Source organism: Ictalurus furcatus, chromosome 12, assembly GCF_023375685.1.
Source record: "Ictalurus furcatus strain D&B chromosome 12, Billie_1.0, whole genome shotgun sequence".
In the NCBI taxonomy this organism is placed as follows: domain Eukaryota; kingdom Metazoa; phylum Chordata; class Actinopteri; order Siluriformes; family Ictaluridae; genus Ictalurus; species Ictalurus furcatus.
Window position 1 is genome coordinate 13,160,840 of NC_071266.1, and position 17,222 is coordinate 13,178,061.

Below are 17,222 nucleotides of genomic sequence, written 5' to 3' on the forward strand. Positions count from 1 at the left end.
ATAACAGAAAGGCTATCCTGGTTTGAAGCAATCAGATTGGCGGTCTGCTACAGCTGTTACTCAGGTGTGGTCTCTGACGTCTCACTGGTCACGTCCATGTCCTCCTCACTGTCCAAGCCACCACGGGGCATACGGCGCACGTTCAGTGCGAGATCACCACCACGCCTGCGAGTGTGTTCAGACAGACAAAATCCTTTAAATATACTTCCTGACCGCAGGTGTTTTTTTTTTTTTTTTTTAAAAAAGAGCTCATTATGCTTTGAGTGCATGTCAGCACCTGAGTTTGCTTTTCAGTGTGTTGACTTCACGGTTCATGGCATCACTGGCCTCTGTGGCATCCTCCAGTTCCCTCTGTAACTTCCTGCGGAAGGCGTTAGCACGCGTTGCTTCTTCTTCTGCCTCCTCCAACTGACGCTTCAGTTGCTTCATGCGCGAGTTTGCCTTCTCCATCTACACCCAGTTCCACACATTACATATGAAACATGAGGTTCAGCATGAAGTTGTGCATTTAATAAATTTCATGTACAGGAAAGAAACAAGTGTGATTTATATCCAATTACAATTAATGAATCACTAATAAAAAGGTACCAGACTTTATGGTCTCACCTCATCTTTAAACTGCTCACTGCTCCGTCTCTCCTCCTCCACCTGCAGCAGAACCTCCTTCAGTCTCTTCTCTGTACGACGTGCTACCTTTGAACTCTGCTGTTTATCCCTGCCACACACACACCCCAGTGTCATCAGTTCTAGATTACGTTAATGCTCCTCCAGTGTGTTTATATAACAAGTGAATGTGTGAGAGTTGTACTTGGCCTCCTGCTCTAGCTGTTCCTCCAGCTGCAGAATTTTGGCCTCCAGGACAGCAATAGTAGACTTGAACTTGGATTTGACCGAGCCTTCCAGCTCCTGCATTTTGGCCATCAGATCCTTATTCTGTCTCTCCAGCTGCTGTCGAGCCGTCTCACTCTTCTGAGCTGTGCTGCGCTCACCTGCTAGCTCTGTGCTCAGAGTGTCCACCTAAAACACAGGTTTTAGAACAGCAGCACCCAACACACACCTGCCTGCAACAAAAGCCTATGCAGGAAACCCTGCAGTGTCCAAATCCAGAATACATGGGGAGGTGTCTGAACATAGATTTCATGTTTATTAAAGCCCAGACCAAGAGGTCTGTGTGTATACGCACCTGTGCATTTGCTTTCTTCAGTCGGTCATTAACGAGTTCAATGTTGCCTTGCTCCTCATCAAGCTCCTCCTCTAGCTGAGAGATACGAGCCTCGAACCTCCGCTTCTCATCATTCAAAGCAGATCTTACATACAAAACAATTACACATCACATGGCCATATTCTTACATACAGCATGTAATTTACGGAAGTGGGAGAAAAAAAAAAGAAAAAAAAAAAAAAAGGGGGGACAGAAGACCCTAGCCACAAAGAAAAAAAGAAAAAAAATGGGGAAAATCAAAAGTTTAAAAAAAAAAAGGAAGCACGAACAATGGAAAAATAAACTGTTCCACTTTAGTGAGATTAAAGACTTTCATTTACATCTTGGAGTTGCAGCTGGTCACTTCATCATGCATCTCATCTCTCTCCTGCTGAACCTGCTTCTTACTGCGATCAGCTGCAGACAGATCCTACAGAGAGAAAGTCAGCAAGAACATTCATCTCCCATCAGGGGCTGAATCCCAAATCACCCAAATGGGGAGACAAAGACCGATGGTAGAGAGGGAGACGGCAAACAGACCTCATGTAATTGCATGTTTTCAGCCTCCAGACTCTTGATCTTGCGTTCGTTCTCTTTGGCACTGCTCAGTGCTGCATCCCTCGCCGCTCGGAGTTCATCCACATCCCGCAACTGATCCTTTACCTGAGCCTAAACACGCACGATATAATGTGTATTTTGTAGCCACACCAGCCCTTTGGTCTTAAGACTGTGTGAGAGACTTACCTGTAGTTTCTTCAGCTGTTTCAGTGCTTCATCTCGAGCTTTAATGGCCTGGTCGATTTGAGCCTCCAGCTCAGACAGGTCAAGCTCCAGCTTCTTCTTTACTGCTACAGCCAGAGCTTTCTGCTTCCTCTCATCCTCCAGTTCTGCCTCCATCTCACGTACCTATACACCCAAAAAAAATAAAAATAAAAAAAATAAAATTTTCCAAAGCACAAGCAGCACTGACTTTCATAAACAAGTGCAAGATCAGATGCATCCTCAAGGTGACTCATGGGAAGACTGACAAATGGGCATCCTGTCATCTTCTCACCTGTTTAGTCAGCTGTTTCCTCTTCTCCTCTCCAAGCTCGTCTCGTCCCTGCAGGTCTCGCTCGAACTGGGCCTTCAGGGCCTGGAGGTTCACCTCCAAACGCAGCTTAGCGTCTTCAGTCAGCTGCAGCTCATCCTCCATCTCCTCCACCTGCAGCTTCATCTCCTCCAACTGCTGCTCCATTGCACGCTTAGCACGCTCCAGCTCGTGGACCTGAACACAGACTTGGGTGATGCATTAGAAATAAAATAAAATGGTGTAGCGTTATAATGTGTTGTACATACACTCTTGCCGACGTCATCTTTAGAAGACACGAGGTCCTCCATCTCAGTCTTGAGGAGTTTATTGGCTCTTTCTAGTTCGTTACGCTGCTCCTGTAGAGCCTCCAGTGCCCGAGCCAGAGTCAGAGCCTTAGTCTCCTTTTCACGAGCCTCGGCTTCTGCTCGGTCTCGTTCCTCACTGTAACGTGCCGAAATACTCTTCTCCTCGGCTAGCATCTACACACATGGCAGAAACAGGTTTAGGTATCTGAACACACTGATGATCAGACAGAACACACCATGACATTAAGCCGATTAAGAAGAATATTCCATACCTGGTCAAATTTCTTCTGCTTCCTCTCGAGCTCCTGGACGATCTGCCGCAGGTGATCCTGACCCACCAACATGTCGTCAAGCTCCCGTTGCAACCGCACCTTCGTCTTCTCCAGCTTGTCATAAGCAGAGGACTTCATTTCCACACACTGATTCAAGTTCTCCATCTCTCTCTGCAACTTCCTCTTGGCTTCTTCTGAAGCCTCCAGATTTGCTGCTTCCTGTTCCAATTTCTTCCTCAACTCTGACACCTAAGGAGGAAAAATAATGTTGAGGGGAAGACGAAACAAGTTAAAAGGTGGGGATAAAATACAGCCTGATTTTTTCAAGGTCAGGATGTGGGGTTAAAGGGCAGGGTGATTAGTCAGGACTGAAATGTCACCTGTGTCTGAAAGGAGTGAAGCTGTTTCTCCACACTCTTCTTTCCCTCCTCTTCCTCCTCCAGAAGCTCCTTCAGTCGGTTCTGTTCATCCTCCAGTTGACGCAGTCGTGTGCTCAGAGCCAGTTTCTGGCGCGTCTCCTCCTGCAGCAAACCCTGAAAACAAACCAAAAAACGTTTTGCTAAACCTTTGATTTTCTTATGCCAGGATGAGGAGTGCCTACTTCAGCATTTCACTGTTCAGTCCAGCACGATCACAAAAAATATGACCCGACTTGTTATTCAGCTTTACCAATTATTTAAATAAGAGACTTCAAATAAATGTTAACCTGACTTACAGGTTTAGTTATTCCAGTACATCATACTAATAGCGCGTTACCTGTGTATCCTGTAGTTGCGACTCCACAGATGAGCATTCTTTAGTAGCTTTGATGGATTTACTCTCTACTTCAGACAGAGTGCTGCTCAAACCCTCCAACTCCAACTGAACACAGATGAACAGTAATTACCCCGAGCACAAGCTGCACAGGTTATAGTACAACATGTCATAGATAGGTTAATGACCTGCATTTTGCTCATTTTTTCAGCCATTTCCTTCTTCTGTTTCTCGCTCTCGCTGTGTTTCAGTTGGAGCTCCTGCAGCTGAGCTTCAACTTTTTTCCTGCGAGATTCAGAATCGTTTTTACTCTGAGTGACTGACTGGAGCTCAATCTGCAGCTCACTGCGCTCACTCTCCAGAGCGATTTTAGCTTTCTCCACTGACGCCTTGCTCTGCAGGACAGAGAGGTGGACAGACAGAAAGTGTGTGTGTGAGGGAGAGAGACAAAGAGTGAGGGTCACAGACAGAAATGGAAAGAGACAAGGGCAGACAGGGTTAGGGAGAGATGATCAAGAACAGACCAAGAAAAAGATTGTTTATGCGGTGTGCATGAGGGGTGTTACCTTTTTAGCCTGTTCCAGTTGTTCATTAAGCTCTTCAAAAGCCTGTGTGTGTTTTTGGCGCATTTCAGTGAGGAGCTGATCGTGACCCTTAGCTTCATCCTCCAGAGTTTTCTTTAACTGAGCCACCTCAGATTCCCGTTTAGCTCTGCATGAACAAACCACACACCATCACTTTCACAAATCTTAAATCCTAGTGTTTATTTTATGGTAACTTTGTAGCTGGAGAGGTTTACAGCTGTCCTTTATTCAAGCCCTGATGCTGCGATTGGCGCCTCGGTACCTGAGCTCCTGCTGAGCGGCGGTCGAGTCCAGCGTGTCCTCTAGCTCACTCTTCAGTGCCTCCAGTTCCTCACTCAGATCCCGTCTCTGTTTTTCAGTTTTATTTCTTGCCGCTCTCTCCAGTTCCAGATCCTCCTGAAGTTCCGTAACCTGAGCCTCCAGTTCCCTCACTCTCTTCTGTGCTGCATTTTTCAGGGACGTTTCCTGCTCTACCCTGTAGGGGAGGCAACACAGGACAACAGGGGGAGACTTGTTTAGCTAGTAAAGAATGAAACTATTTCAGCAGGACATTTCCTGTCACAGGTATGAATGAAACCAGCCAATCAGGCATCACTGCACCTGGCCAGCGCGGCCTGTAGCTCCTCCTCTTTTTTGGCAAGCTGTGCCCGAAGTTCAGCGATCTGAGCCTGAAGATCAGCCATGTGATCATGAAGTTCGGTGGAGTCACTTTCCAGCTTCCTTCGGTTCTTCTCCAGTTCCTGTCGAGTCTTTTCTTCCTTCTTCAGACGCTCTGCACACACCCAGAGAGACAGCAGTATAATATCACATTTTATTGAATCAGACAGATCAATTGATCGTGATCTCACCCTCCAGGTCTGTGATCATGGCCTCGTGTTTGTTTTTGAGTTTCTGTAAACTCTTCGATTTCTCCTCCTCCTCAGCCAGGTTAGAGCTGCACTCTGAGATCCTGTCCTCCAGCTGCTTCTTCTCCTGTGCGCACACACACGTTGAGACCAATTGGTAAATTAAGTGATGCTTTACTGACCATCTTAAACATTAGCAAAGTGCACAAGTTGAGCTGAATCTGCCGCAAACCTCTGTACTTATGTGTTCATTCATCATGTCATTGTACTTTATGTTTAACTTTATGTATATCCTTATTTCAAAGAACCTTGTTGAGTTTGGCGTTCTGGTCATCCAACACCATGATGTCCTCCTCCAGTTTCTTCAGTTTGCTATCTGTGGTCACTTTCTCCAGCTGCAGTTTCTGCCGTGCCGCTTCCTCTTCATCTAGCTGCTGCTCCAAATCCTGATACAACACAATCAGAATTAGGGCTTATTCCCCTTAACATTCTCCACCAATGTGTTCTTCAAACTTCAGATAAACTGCATTGTAAAAGGCATGAATACAGCAATAATCTCGATATACACGATCACACACCCGCTCCAAGTCTCCCAGCCCCTGATCGCCATCTCACCGTGATGTTCTGCTGCATCTTCTTCCTCTCGGCCTGCAGCTGAGTGACGCGCTCCTCCTCCTCCTCCACACGGTTCTCCAGGTCATGTAGGATCTCCTCCAGTTCCTGCTGCCGAGCCGCCAAGCGAGCCCTCATCTCCTCTGCCTCAGCACATAGCTCCGTCTCCGCCTGCAACTGCTCCTGTAGAGCCTGCTTCTCCGTGTTCAGCTGAGGGACACGGGACCAACCGCAACAGCAGGAATAGGTCACAGATTTCATATCTTACACACAAACCCCCAAAGTTTGTCTGGTCATTTATTTATTTATTTTTACCTGCTTCTGTTTGGTCTCATACTCTTGTAACTGTAGCTCAAACTGCTGCTGTTTCTCCTTCACTTTCTCCAGCTCCTCCTCTTTCGCCTGCATTTCCTCGTCCTGACGGGTCACCTGGAGCAGAGGCTTCACCTGCACACACACGTTGTTACTGTGGAGGGTTCAGGGCCTTAACAACATCTCACAAAGGGTCCATTAGGGGCACTCTGGCAGTCAAGGAACTTTAAGGTCACATAGCAATACACATACAGGTGTGTGTAGAGGTAAAGCTGACCTTAGTGAAGAGTCTCCACCACTGCCAGTTCCTGAGCTTCAGATAAGCAGCACAATTCCTCTGGATCACTCGCATCGCTGTGAGTTGCTGCTGACGCTTAGAAAAGGCCCTATGCACACATGCACAATTAGTTGGCACAATAGAGTATTATGGCCCTTAGTATTTAACAGTAAGGAGCTAAAGCCTAATTAATCTTAGGGAAAAAAAAATTAAAGAAACAAACTCGTGTCTTACTTGCGGGCGACGTAGCCGCGACACCAGGCCTGGAATTTGAGGATGACGTCCGTGATTTTGATGTCACGCTCCTCCTCCAGGTGAGCCAGAACTCCGGCACGGAAAAACACTTTACTTTGACCAATCCGGTACAGATTAGAATCCAACTCCAGGGCTTTAAGCTGAAGAAATGAGAGCAAACTACATCTAAAAAGATCTATGACTGATAAATCACTCTTGCCTTGACGTTAATGTTCACTTGAAGAGATTGAACACCCAATCCAGAACACTGAAACATTTATTAAAAACTTACCATCAACACACAGGCCTGTTTGCCATCCATGAAGCCTTTAGGGATCGTACTTGGAGTAAGCAGCTCATATCTGAAGAAAATAAGAATAAATCATAAAAGAACAGGGTCTGAACACATGCATGTGTACAAGGCAATAAAAATATGGAGGTTCTGCAATTAAAACAGATCTTTGAGGCAAATACCAAGTGCTTATCATTAAGTCTTTAAAAAGGATAATCAGTTAACATCAAACAATATGAATAAGGTGTTGGAGCTAATGAGTTATATATATAAAAAAAAAAAAAAAAAAAAAAAAAAAAAAACCATTGTAAACTGTTAAGTGTGTATGAGTACCTCTGTCTGAACTCCTGGAAGATGATGCGGTTGGGGAAGCCCTGTCTGCAGATCCTGATTCCCTCCAGCACACCATTACATTTCAGCTGATCCAGGACCAGGTGAGCATCCAGTTTACCCGCCTAGGCAAGAGTGAGAAGTTCAGATAATCAGATATTTTTTTTTTTTTTTTTAAATATATAAATACTGAAGCTTCTACTCAGGGTTTTGGATTGGTCAAGCTACAGCACTGAGATATCAGCTTGCAGGTTACAGGTTGGCACCAAGCACAGCAGGTATGTAGAGCTTCATGATAGTAGGTCTTATTTTTTTGGTGTTTGGCTCGTACCTTCTTCTCGTGGTTGGGGATGATGCAGCGGACGAAGTTGGGGTTGGTGTTCCTCAGCGTGGCCATCAGATTGGCAAGCTGCTCTTTGTAAAGCTGTCCCACCGTTCTGAACATCCCTTTACGGGTTTTAAACGCCCCATGTGCCGATTCCGCCATTCCTGCGACTTTATCCAGTCCCACAATTCTGTCCACTGAGAAGAGAAGGAAACGGTGAGCTGTGCTCACAAGGTCTGAGCTTCACTCGAGTGGATGTAGAAATGGAACAGATGTTATAACAGTGATGTGTTACAGAAATACAGTGAGCTGGAAATAAATTACCATCTTTCCAGAGTTCAGATACAAATTTGTCTGATGACTGATTGAGCAATGTCGTTACATTATCGTTCAGAGGGTCCATGTTCTTCATCAGCCACTCAACTGCTTTATAATCCACCTGAAAAAGAGAGACAGACAAACCATTTGTGAAACATCTAACCCATCCATCACGTCCAACAACCCAAGCATCCAACACGCACCACTCACAAGGGATCCATTGTCCAACTCACCATCAAACACCTATCCATTCACTCCAGTGACAGTGTTCAATCACACGAACTCTTCCACCCAACTATACACCAATCCATTTGTCCATCCAATCCCTTCATCTTTACCTTGCCAGCATAGTGGATGACACAGAAGTCAGCATCATCTTTGAGCTTCTTTGGTTTCTGGAATTTGGGATGGTTCCCTTGCTCCTGCACCAGCTTATCCACAAATGTCTTATCTGTGGCTTTAGGGAACCAGCACTCCTCATCCAGCAGAGCCAGAATGCCTGGAGGACCAGCCTGAAGAAGGGAGGTCAAACATCCACTTAGAAAAGCATTATAAACTCGAGGGATTTGATGTAAGCCTCGTTGGCAAGCAAGTCACCAGTTTTCCATGAAAAGTTTCTCTTGCTGTACTCACAGGCCTCTCGATGAGGTCGATGCAGGGCTGCAGATCGAGGCCGAAGTCAATGAAGCTCCACTCAATGCCCTCGCGCTGATACTCCTCCTGCTCCAGGATGAACATGGTGTGGTTGAAGAGCTGCTGCAGCTTCTCATTAGTGTAATTGATACACAGCTGCTCAAACGAGTTTAACTGCAGGAGAGAGGGGTACACATCTATCAGAATCTGATGTTATATAATTAATGTTATTTGGGTATAAAATGACAGCATTTTATTTTGTCCTGTCTGAAAATAAGAACACTGCCATACAGGGGCATGCAGTTACCTCAAAGATCTCGAAGCCGGCAATATCCAAGATGCCGATGAATGAGGCTCCCTGGCGTTTGGTTTTGTCCAGAGCTTTATTAATTCGTGCCACTAGCCAGCGGAACAATCTTTCATATGTGGCTTTGGCTAAAGCTTCAACCGCAAACTCCGCCTGCTCCTGCGTCTGTGCTTTCTGCACATAATCACGGCCCACTTTGATCCGCGGTGAGAGGATGGCACGCACAAAGTCAGTCACGTTCATACCCAGCAGGTGGCACACTTTCTGTGCAGCTGAGGGAGAGACAGAGGTGGGATCAGTAATTCAGACTTCTGCTGAAACAGACATGTGAATTGCAGTGTCTGGGTGATGGTGTGTTACCTGTGTCATCCGACATAGAGGCCTGATCAGTGTTACGCTCCTTCTTAAACATGATGTTTCCCAAATGAAGAACTGCAGATACCACCTTCAGCAAACCTGAGAATGAACGATAATGCACATGCAAGATAAGCCATTTGAAACATTTTAGACTGAAAACGTGAACATCCATCTCCATTCATCCCTATGGTGTCACATTCACATCCAGATGTTCATCTTTCCATCCATCCCAGTCCTTACCTCCATGCAAATGTTCACATCCATATCTAGTTTTATATCTTAATCATGAATAAGACTATATTGGACATATAGATGGCAATGCCTCACCTGTCTGCTCATCCTCAGGGATGCCCATGATCCTGAAGGCATCCATGGTCTCGCTGTAAATATCTTTGTCCTGCTGTCCTGCAATAGTCACCTTCCCATTGGACAGGAAGCGATATTTCCCAAAATCCTCCAGGCACAACTCCGCTTGAGGGGGAACAAAAGTGCCAAAAAAAAAAAGATTTTTGAAGTTCACCTTTAGGAAACAAGGACTGAAAAGTACACACAAAAATGACAGTGGGCCAGAGATTAGAAGTCTGATCTAAAACAAACATTCCTGAAAACTGGAGTGCAAAATGGCCTGACAAGTGCTTGACCTAGTGCATGCAAACAGTCTAATCAGGGTACAAAAATGGCCTACAGTGGGTATAATCTCTGAATACATAGAACAAATAGAGTCCAAACTAAGGAGAGAGACAAGTGCAACAGAGTTCCAATTTAGGTCACAAAAACAGCCTATTAAGGTTCTGACGTAACTTGTGCAAACAAACTAGGGTCCAATCTACAGCAGCTTAAAATGGGTCCAAATGGAGCACTCAAATGGCCTAATGTGGGTCTGAACAAAGCTGAAGAAAAAGGACTGATCTAGGGCACAAAGACATTCTAATGAAAGTCCAATATAGGACAGAGAGGATTTGACCTGAGACAAGGACCAAGGGATAAGGGTCCAGTTTTAGCTGCACAGATGGATGAACATGAGTCTGATCTAGGCTGCCCAAATAGACTAATGAGGCTCTAATCCAAGGCATGAAAACTTTCTTGGAGTCAAATAAAGGACACAATAGCAGCATATTAGTATTCATAAAGTGTGCAAACAGACAAATAGGTTCTAATCTAGGGTAGACAAGTGACCTAAAGAGAGCCTAAAATGAAGCACAAACAGCCTAATGTGGGTCTGATCTAAGCTTTTGGAAAGGAGAGAAGGGGGGGGGGGGGGGGGGAGGAAATAAATACATAAAAAAAAGAAGACTATTATAGAGAAAACAGTGTTACAGCGCTGTTTGTCTCCAGCTCCTGACAGCAAGTAGTAGAAGATGTGGAAGGCACGCTCTTCTTTAGCCTGTCTGATAGCACGAGACTTCTCCAGCAGGTCTGATTCACTAGTCAAGGACACAGACAGATTCCACATTTCTGCTATTAATGTAAAAATACACCCGTAACCAGGATACAAGACTCAATGTTTGCGCCCACGATGTAGCCGTTCACGTCAAAGTTAATCCTGATGAACTTCCCCTGTAGAGAGAAATGTTATAAACTTGGATAATTAAAAAACAGCTCACTTTCTAATCATAGTCCAAATCAGAACAACGTCCTCAGTGATCAGTCTAAAACAGGTTTAAAGTTAGTTTACTGCTATATAATTGTTTAATGTAAAGGATTTTAAAGTATGGCATATAAAAATAGTAAACATTAACAATAAATTGGACACCATCTTGTTTGTTAGCTCTGTGCCAATAATCTTATTCAATAAAAGCAACATGGTTATACTGTAGACAATCTTTTAAATCAAGGATACATGTAGGAATTGTTTTACATTTTATTGGAATATTTATAATAGCAGTCTCGCATGTAATCCAATGACTCCTTGTGACTGAACTTGACTAATCGAGTAACTATTCAAACCATTGAGTCGTTCATTTTTATATCCATTTTTTCATCCAAGAACAGTTTTGCTAATTTTATTAATACAAACATAAGCCATAATCAAATCTGGACAGTTATTGAGAAAGCTGTTGTGTGACTCTTACGAAGCGTGACGAGTTGTCGTTTTTCACCGTCTTGGCGTTACCGAACGCCTCCAGGATGGGGTTGGCCTGCAGCAGCTGCTTCTCCAGCTCCCCCTAGTGGACAAACAGAATGATTGTTACTGGAAAAAGGCATCTGAAAGGACAGAGGGATAAAAATGTGGATAAGAGAAGAGGGAACTTGCATGTGACAAACTGCTGCTGCTCTGGAGAAGAAAAACAAAACCAATGAACATAAAAAGAAAAACACCACAGTCTCAGTATTTGTTGCAAATCGCACTGATCCACAGTGTACTACACACCCTGATTAAAAAGATTAATCACAAGACAAGGCTATAAAATAATTCTCCTTTTAATTTTACCATATGTCTGTACTTGTCCCCCAAGTAAAAACATCTATTGTGAGAAATCACAACAAGATCACATCACTGAAATCTCACTTAGCTCAAGAGCAGAAATGAGAGAAAAGGAAAAACCAAATGAGACTCACTGGGTCTTTTTTTAGTTTGGTGGAGGAGGCAACGTACGCCAAATACTGAATCACTTTCTTTGTGTTTTCTGTTTTTCCTGCTCCAGATTCACCTCTGAGAGGGGAATATTAAAATAAAATCACAATTTGTTAACACTCATTTATATTTTACATAAAATACACTTTATTTTAATCAGATCACTGTTGAGATTTAACAGCTACAGAAACAGAACATCCACATCAAGTAACAGATTTAAAGTTTTAATTGCTGAACATTTAAGATGAAGTGACTTACGTGCACAGGATGGACTGATCCTCACGATCTGCAGAATGGAAAGACTAATGAGAGATGAACTTGTGTAGGAAAACGAGTACTAGCTATAAAAAAAATAAAATAAAAAAAAACCCCATCTATCAGCACAGGGATATAAAATGCTTCTGAAAATAGATCTGGATCAAGACATCTAAATGCTGTAAATATAAACATGTCATGGCAACAAACTGACTATGACCAAAGCATCACCGGTGTTCTGCTCCACACCAGCAGCTGTTTACTTTTCAGTGGAAACCTGCACTGTGTGCGTGTGCGCACATTACCCTGCATCATGCTCCGGTACGCAGTGTCTGTAATGGCGTAGATGTGTGGAGGCATCTCATGTCTCTTCTTTCCTTTGTACATGTCGACGATCTCCTCAGAGTAGATGGGCAGGTGTTTATAGGGATTAATGACCACACAGAACAGCCCCGAGTACGTCTACACACAAAACACACACACTTTCCTTTCAAAAGTTCATCACTGACACTTGAAAAAACAAGCACAACTGCAGGTCATCTCCATGTAAGAGATTAAAAGGCATATTTACATAGATGAGGCCAGAGTAATATCTCTCTTTGAGGTTGTGCAGAACCGATGCCTCGTTCAGGCAGGTGAGCTCGGCCATGTCCTCCACCTTGTTGAATTTGGGAGGATTCATCTTCTGGATGTCATCTTTGTTCACTTTGATCACCTTCCCAGAGTCGGTGAGCTCCACGGTGCACTCATCCCCCTTCTCCACTTTAAGTGAGCCAGATTCGAAGCCCAGTTTCTCAGATGGAACCCAGACCAGCTTTTTGGAGGCCCAGTCGGCCTGAGCCAGGGGGTCGGTGATGGCACTGCGGTCCCCATACAGGTAGCGCTCTGCATCAGACATGATGGCTGGAGACACAGCAATTGAAAAATAAGAAATAATATTTTTATTTATATATAAAAAAAAATAAAAAGAGTCAGGGATCATCCAGTCTTATTCGAACACACACACAAAAGGTTTTTGAATGAAGGACAATCATTCCCAAACAGGCTGTGGCTATGTCCTAAACCACATGCTACTGACATGTACACTGTAGAACGTGATTTGGGACATAACCCTGAAGGTTTAATGGTTAGACAGATTCCACACATTCCCATCATGCCCCTAAGTTTTTCCCCAATCCCAGCCTTAACTCTTGCTACATCTAATCTAAAGGCTGCATCTTAAATACACAGCAGAGATTAAAAGCCAGACCTAGAAGTATTTACTCCCAGGTGGAAATTCCTGGGCAAGTCCGAGCAGAAAGGGAAAACACCAAATTGTACACCACACCCAGGACACACCAAATGCTGATTAAAAACAGTCGAGGAAATGTGCATGTGTTCAGGAAGTTCAGCCACACTAAACACTGGTCATATCCCAAATATGAGAGTTTAACCGAAAAGATCCTTTTTACAATTCATTCCATCACCAACTCTTCACGAAACGGAGATCGTGTGGTTGGAGAGGACATTGTGCAAGAGTTGCTAGCTAATAACAGGATAACGAGCGGTTAGCATACAAGATTAGCACTACATACCTTGACACACAATGTGTTTCAAAGAGCTTTAACTTTAAAATTCATTACACACTGAGTGTAAGCCACAGTGCATGACGGGTAAGCCATTAGAACAGTGTGCATGTGCAATTGTGACAGAGCAACAAGATGCATTAGCATGTGGGACAGAACTGTACTGACAAATAAGGATGTAAAGGACAAACGGGAAGTTGCTTCATGGCATTTAAACGGACGTGGTGACATTACAATACACACAATTGCACTCATGTAAAGGGTAATAATGTGCACATAGTGTGAATAGGTTTTGTAACTTCCTGTGAATTAGCTTCATTGCAGACATAGTATTTAGTATGGAATGGTTTCCATGTTAACATTAGCATGTAGTAAAATAATGAAACAAGTACCAATGATGCCAATTTATGACTAGCTAATTTGCCTAAATCACAAGAGCTCAACAATTAACCATCTACACTAGCATGCCATGATTAGCACATTACTCTCAAAACACACCAGGAATCATCAGCAAGTCAGATTAGCACAACAAATGTGATATCAGCCGTTATGCTAGTAAGGGTAGCATGCTTAGATTAGCATTTAAAAAATATATTCTGCCATCTTGGCGAATTCTACAGTTGCTCAGCTAGCAAAATCTGCAAGTTCAGGTTAGCACACATTGAACATTTTACTTTCAGCTAGTCTAGCTGAACTTTGGGGGGTTTAAGAAGTGCATGAAATCCCTTATGGAAACAAGCTGAACAGGAAGTGACATTACATAAATAAATTTTATCACAAGAAGTTAGTGTCTGAAATTAACTTCTGAATAAGAGTTAGTTTTTCTTCATTTTGTTACATAACTTATGCACATAAAATCCACTAGATTAATTTCTGTAACAGTTCTAAACTCTAGAACCCTGCAGAACTGAACATGCTGTAACGTGGGTTGTGTTAGTGCAGTGGTTTTCAAAGTGGGAGCCATCAGGGGGTGCCTGGGGGGGGGGGGCACGGGGCCTCAACAACTTTGTGTCAAAAATAAATAAATACATGATTCTCACTCTCAGACAACCACAAACACACACAATCAGTTCCTAATGTAATGTAAAGATGAAAGGTAATTATTAATAAAAAAAAAGGGGGGGGGGGATATATTCAGAAGTCTGTATTTTAAATGTGTTTTAAAGACATCTTGCAAAAGGGGGGCCTTGCCCTGAAAAAGTTTGGGAATCCCTGTGTTAGTGCACTACATAGGGCACATGAGTCTCCAGCATAGGAAGCAGGAAAAGATTTAGGACACATCCCACACTCACATCTCAAGATGACGGGAAGAACATGTCTGTAAACAAAAGTACTTTGAGCTGAACGGTACAGAAAGGAGTTAAACTCACCCTGCTGCTGATAAAGGTTTACTGAGCGACAGATGAAAAGTATGACTTTAAGGGAAGGCTGTGTTCAGACATGTGTGTTTTAAATCTGTATCCTGAGGGAGCTGAATCTCAATGCATGTCCTCTCTACACTGTGACTCAGAAGGACTTTAAATCAGCTTTTAAACTTTATGTCACTGCATAAACTGCTTATGAACATTTATTCAAATTATGCATATGCAAAACATGTTCATAAAAACTAAACTGAAACAAGACAAAACAGCTATGAATGGGATTTTAGTTTATTGCTGTTTATCATAGCTGCTTGCAAATCAGTGTTTAGACTCAGCTTTTTTGTGCAAAAACATTAACATCTCATACTATAATGTATTCACACTTACAGGAGTCTGTAAAAATACGTTGTTTATTCGGATTATACAACTTCATACAAATTTTACTGTTAAACCAATATTGCTTATGAATAAACATTTTATCATCATCAACGTTGCGTTGAACGCAGTGACGCCACCTCATTAGCATAAACTACACAAGCTGTGCCCTGTCTCAGATCAAACCTATGTAACTGCACGCACACGCCCTGAACACACAACACACAGCAGTGCAACAACTTCAAACGACAGTAAAGTAAGCCTGAGGCTTTAAGTTCGTATTAAAACAAAAGTTAAAGACATTAAACACCCCTATGCATGCAATTAAACGGTGAAACTGCGAGCGCGCGCACTAATCAATGAGCTCAGGTGTGTGGAGGCGCGCAGGTACAAAGCGACTTGTGTTTTAATAGTTTATTTATTTTAATAACACGTTACACGAGACACACTGCTACTTAGAAGTTATAAGACATGTAAGCGAACTAACATTGAGATTTAACCGCAAAGGAAAAAATAAGTGATGTGTGTATTTAACTTTAAAAAAAAACTCACCTCAGTGTGTGTGTGAAGCTTCTCTTCTATCCAAAGTGATAAAGAGATGAATTTAAACACCACACAATGAGCAGCACTGACCCTACCAATTCGGCACAGCTCAGTTCCTCTTCCCTCACTTCTCTCTCCCTACTACCACTCTCACCCGACGGGCGGGGCTTATTAACATCCGACCACGCCCACCCATTATCTCCATTGGCCTCCGAATACAAATCAATCAATCTGATTGGCTGTTGGATTTAAACTGTGTTTAAAGTGTTAATGAGCTCAGATTTGTGTTGAGCGGCTATACTGAGTCAAATTTAAATTATTATGGAAAAAGTAATAAAACAATGAACATCATTCTACAAAAAACATTTGACAGTATTTTAAATATTTATGGATAGACACCACCGGTGAAGAGGTTCATTAAAAAAATAAACAATAGATATCACAAATAATCTTCACTACATCTTTTTTTTAACTAGGGACAGGAATGTGTGTAAAAATTTCTTGAATTCTTCTCATCTAGAAACTGAAATTTGTTTTTATTTAAAAAAATGTAACTGTTTAAAAAACAAGTTATTTATTTTGAGAAAAATGTGTTTAAAAATAAAATATGGTTCAGCGCATTCCTCCACTTAATGTTGTTTATCAGGTTTCTTAAGAAAATTGTCGTGTATATAATATGACACACAAACTGGCCATTTATGAAGAAACGAGCTTTGTGAGGTGATTATGAAATGGGCATGGCTTAAAGCCTATATGAAAGGTGCTTGAAGTTTTACTTAATTTTATTTACAAAAACAGTAAATAAAATATATATTTGTTGTTGGGTTTTGATATTTTTGTAACTACAGTTTAGTAGAAGACGTTTTATACATGTGATTTATCCAAACTTTAAAAAAAAACTTTTTTTTTGCAAAACTGAATGTTAATGCTGTGAACTTACATAAAATACATAAAAAATAATACGCAATAAATACAGACTTTAAACATTTTACAGAGTTTTTGTTTATTTATCTGTTCAGTCACGTGCATGCGTGCTTGTGTGTGTGTATGTGCATGTCTGTGTGCATATGTAGAGTTTATCTAAACTATTACATATAAAGCTGTCTATATTTACATAGTTACTCAAATCTGCCTCTATGGGATTTTGCAATTACTGATCACTATCAGGTCAGAGAAAGTGAAGAGAGAGAGAGAGAGTGTGTGCGTGTGTGCTTGTGTGTGTGTGTGTGTGTGTGCGTGTGTGCGTATGTGTGTGAGGAATGCAGTGATATGTCTGTACCTGTAGTCCTGCAGTGAATTTCCACACTGATGTGTAGCGGATTTTATTTTAAACACAGCAGACTTTTAAGTGAATTGGCTCCAACATTGTTGGACAGTGGTCTTTTTTAGAATAATTTTTATTCCATTTCACTCTAAACATATGTTTTTATAATAATTTATATATGTATAGTAATAATTTAATTACAATAAAACATTAATCTTATAGACCTGATTTACAACCCCAATTCAGAAAAAGGAC

General features: G+C 42.3%; 1 protein-coding gene across 1 annotated transcript; it reads right to left on the minus strand.

Moving 5' to 3' along the window:
* Positions 1-20: 20 nt before the first annotated feature.
* Positions 21-15,840, minus strand: LOC128615471 (myosin-9). Its single transcript, XM_053637596.1, has 41 exons — positions 15,713-15,840; positions 12,431-12,762; positions 12,165-12,321; positions 11,863-11,890; positions 11,589-11,682; positions 11,284-11,304; positions 11,102-11,194; positions 10,523-10,586; positions 10,347-10,445; positions 9,357-9,500; positions 9,033-9,128; positions 8,673-8,944; positions 8,366-8,539; positions 8,071-8,244; positions 7,739-7,853; positions 7,421-7,611; positions 7,093-7,214; positions 6,760-6,829; positions 6,468-6,628; positions 6,234-6,342; positions 5,960-6,091; positions 5,648-5,854; positions 5,341-5,478; positions 5,036-5,159; positions 4,788-4,959; positions 4,450-4,662; positions 4,170-4,314; positions 3,792-3,998; positions 3,607-3,711; positions 3,231-3,383; positions 2,851-3,099; positions 2,540-2,752; positions 2,256-2,468; positions 1,946-2,107; positions 1,742-1,870; positions 1,543-1,631; positions 1,184-1,307; positions 809-1,017; positions 607-715; positions 278-450; positions 21-165 (listed from the first exon to the last, which is right to left on the minus strand). Exons 2-41 carry the CDS (start codon positions 12,755-12,757, stop codon positions 57-59), a joined length of 5,886 nt encoding a protein of 1,961 aa, XP_053493571.1. The 5' UTR covers positions 12,758-12,762; positions 15,713-15,840; the 3' UTR covers positions 21-56.
* Positions 15,841-17,222: the final 1,382 nt, after the last annotated feature.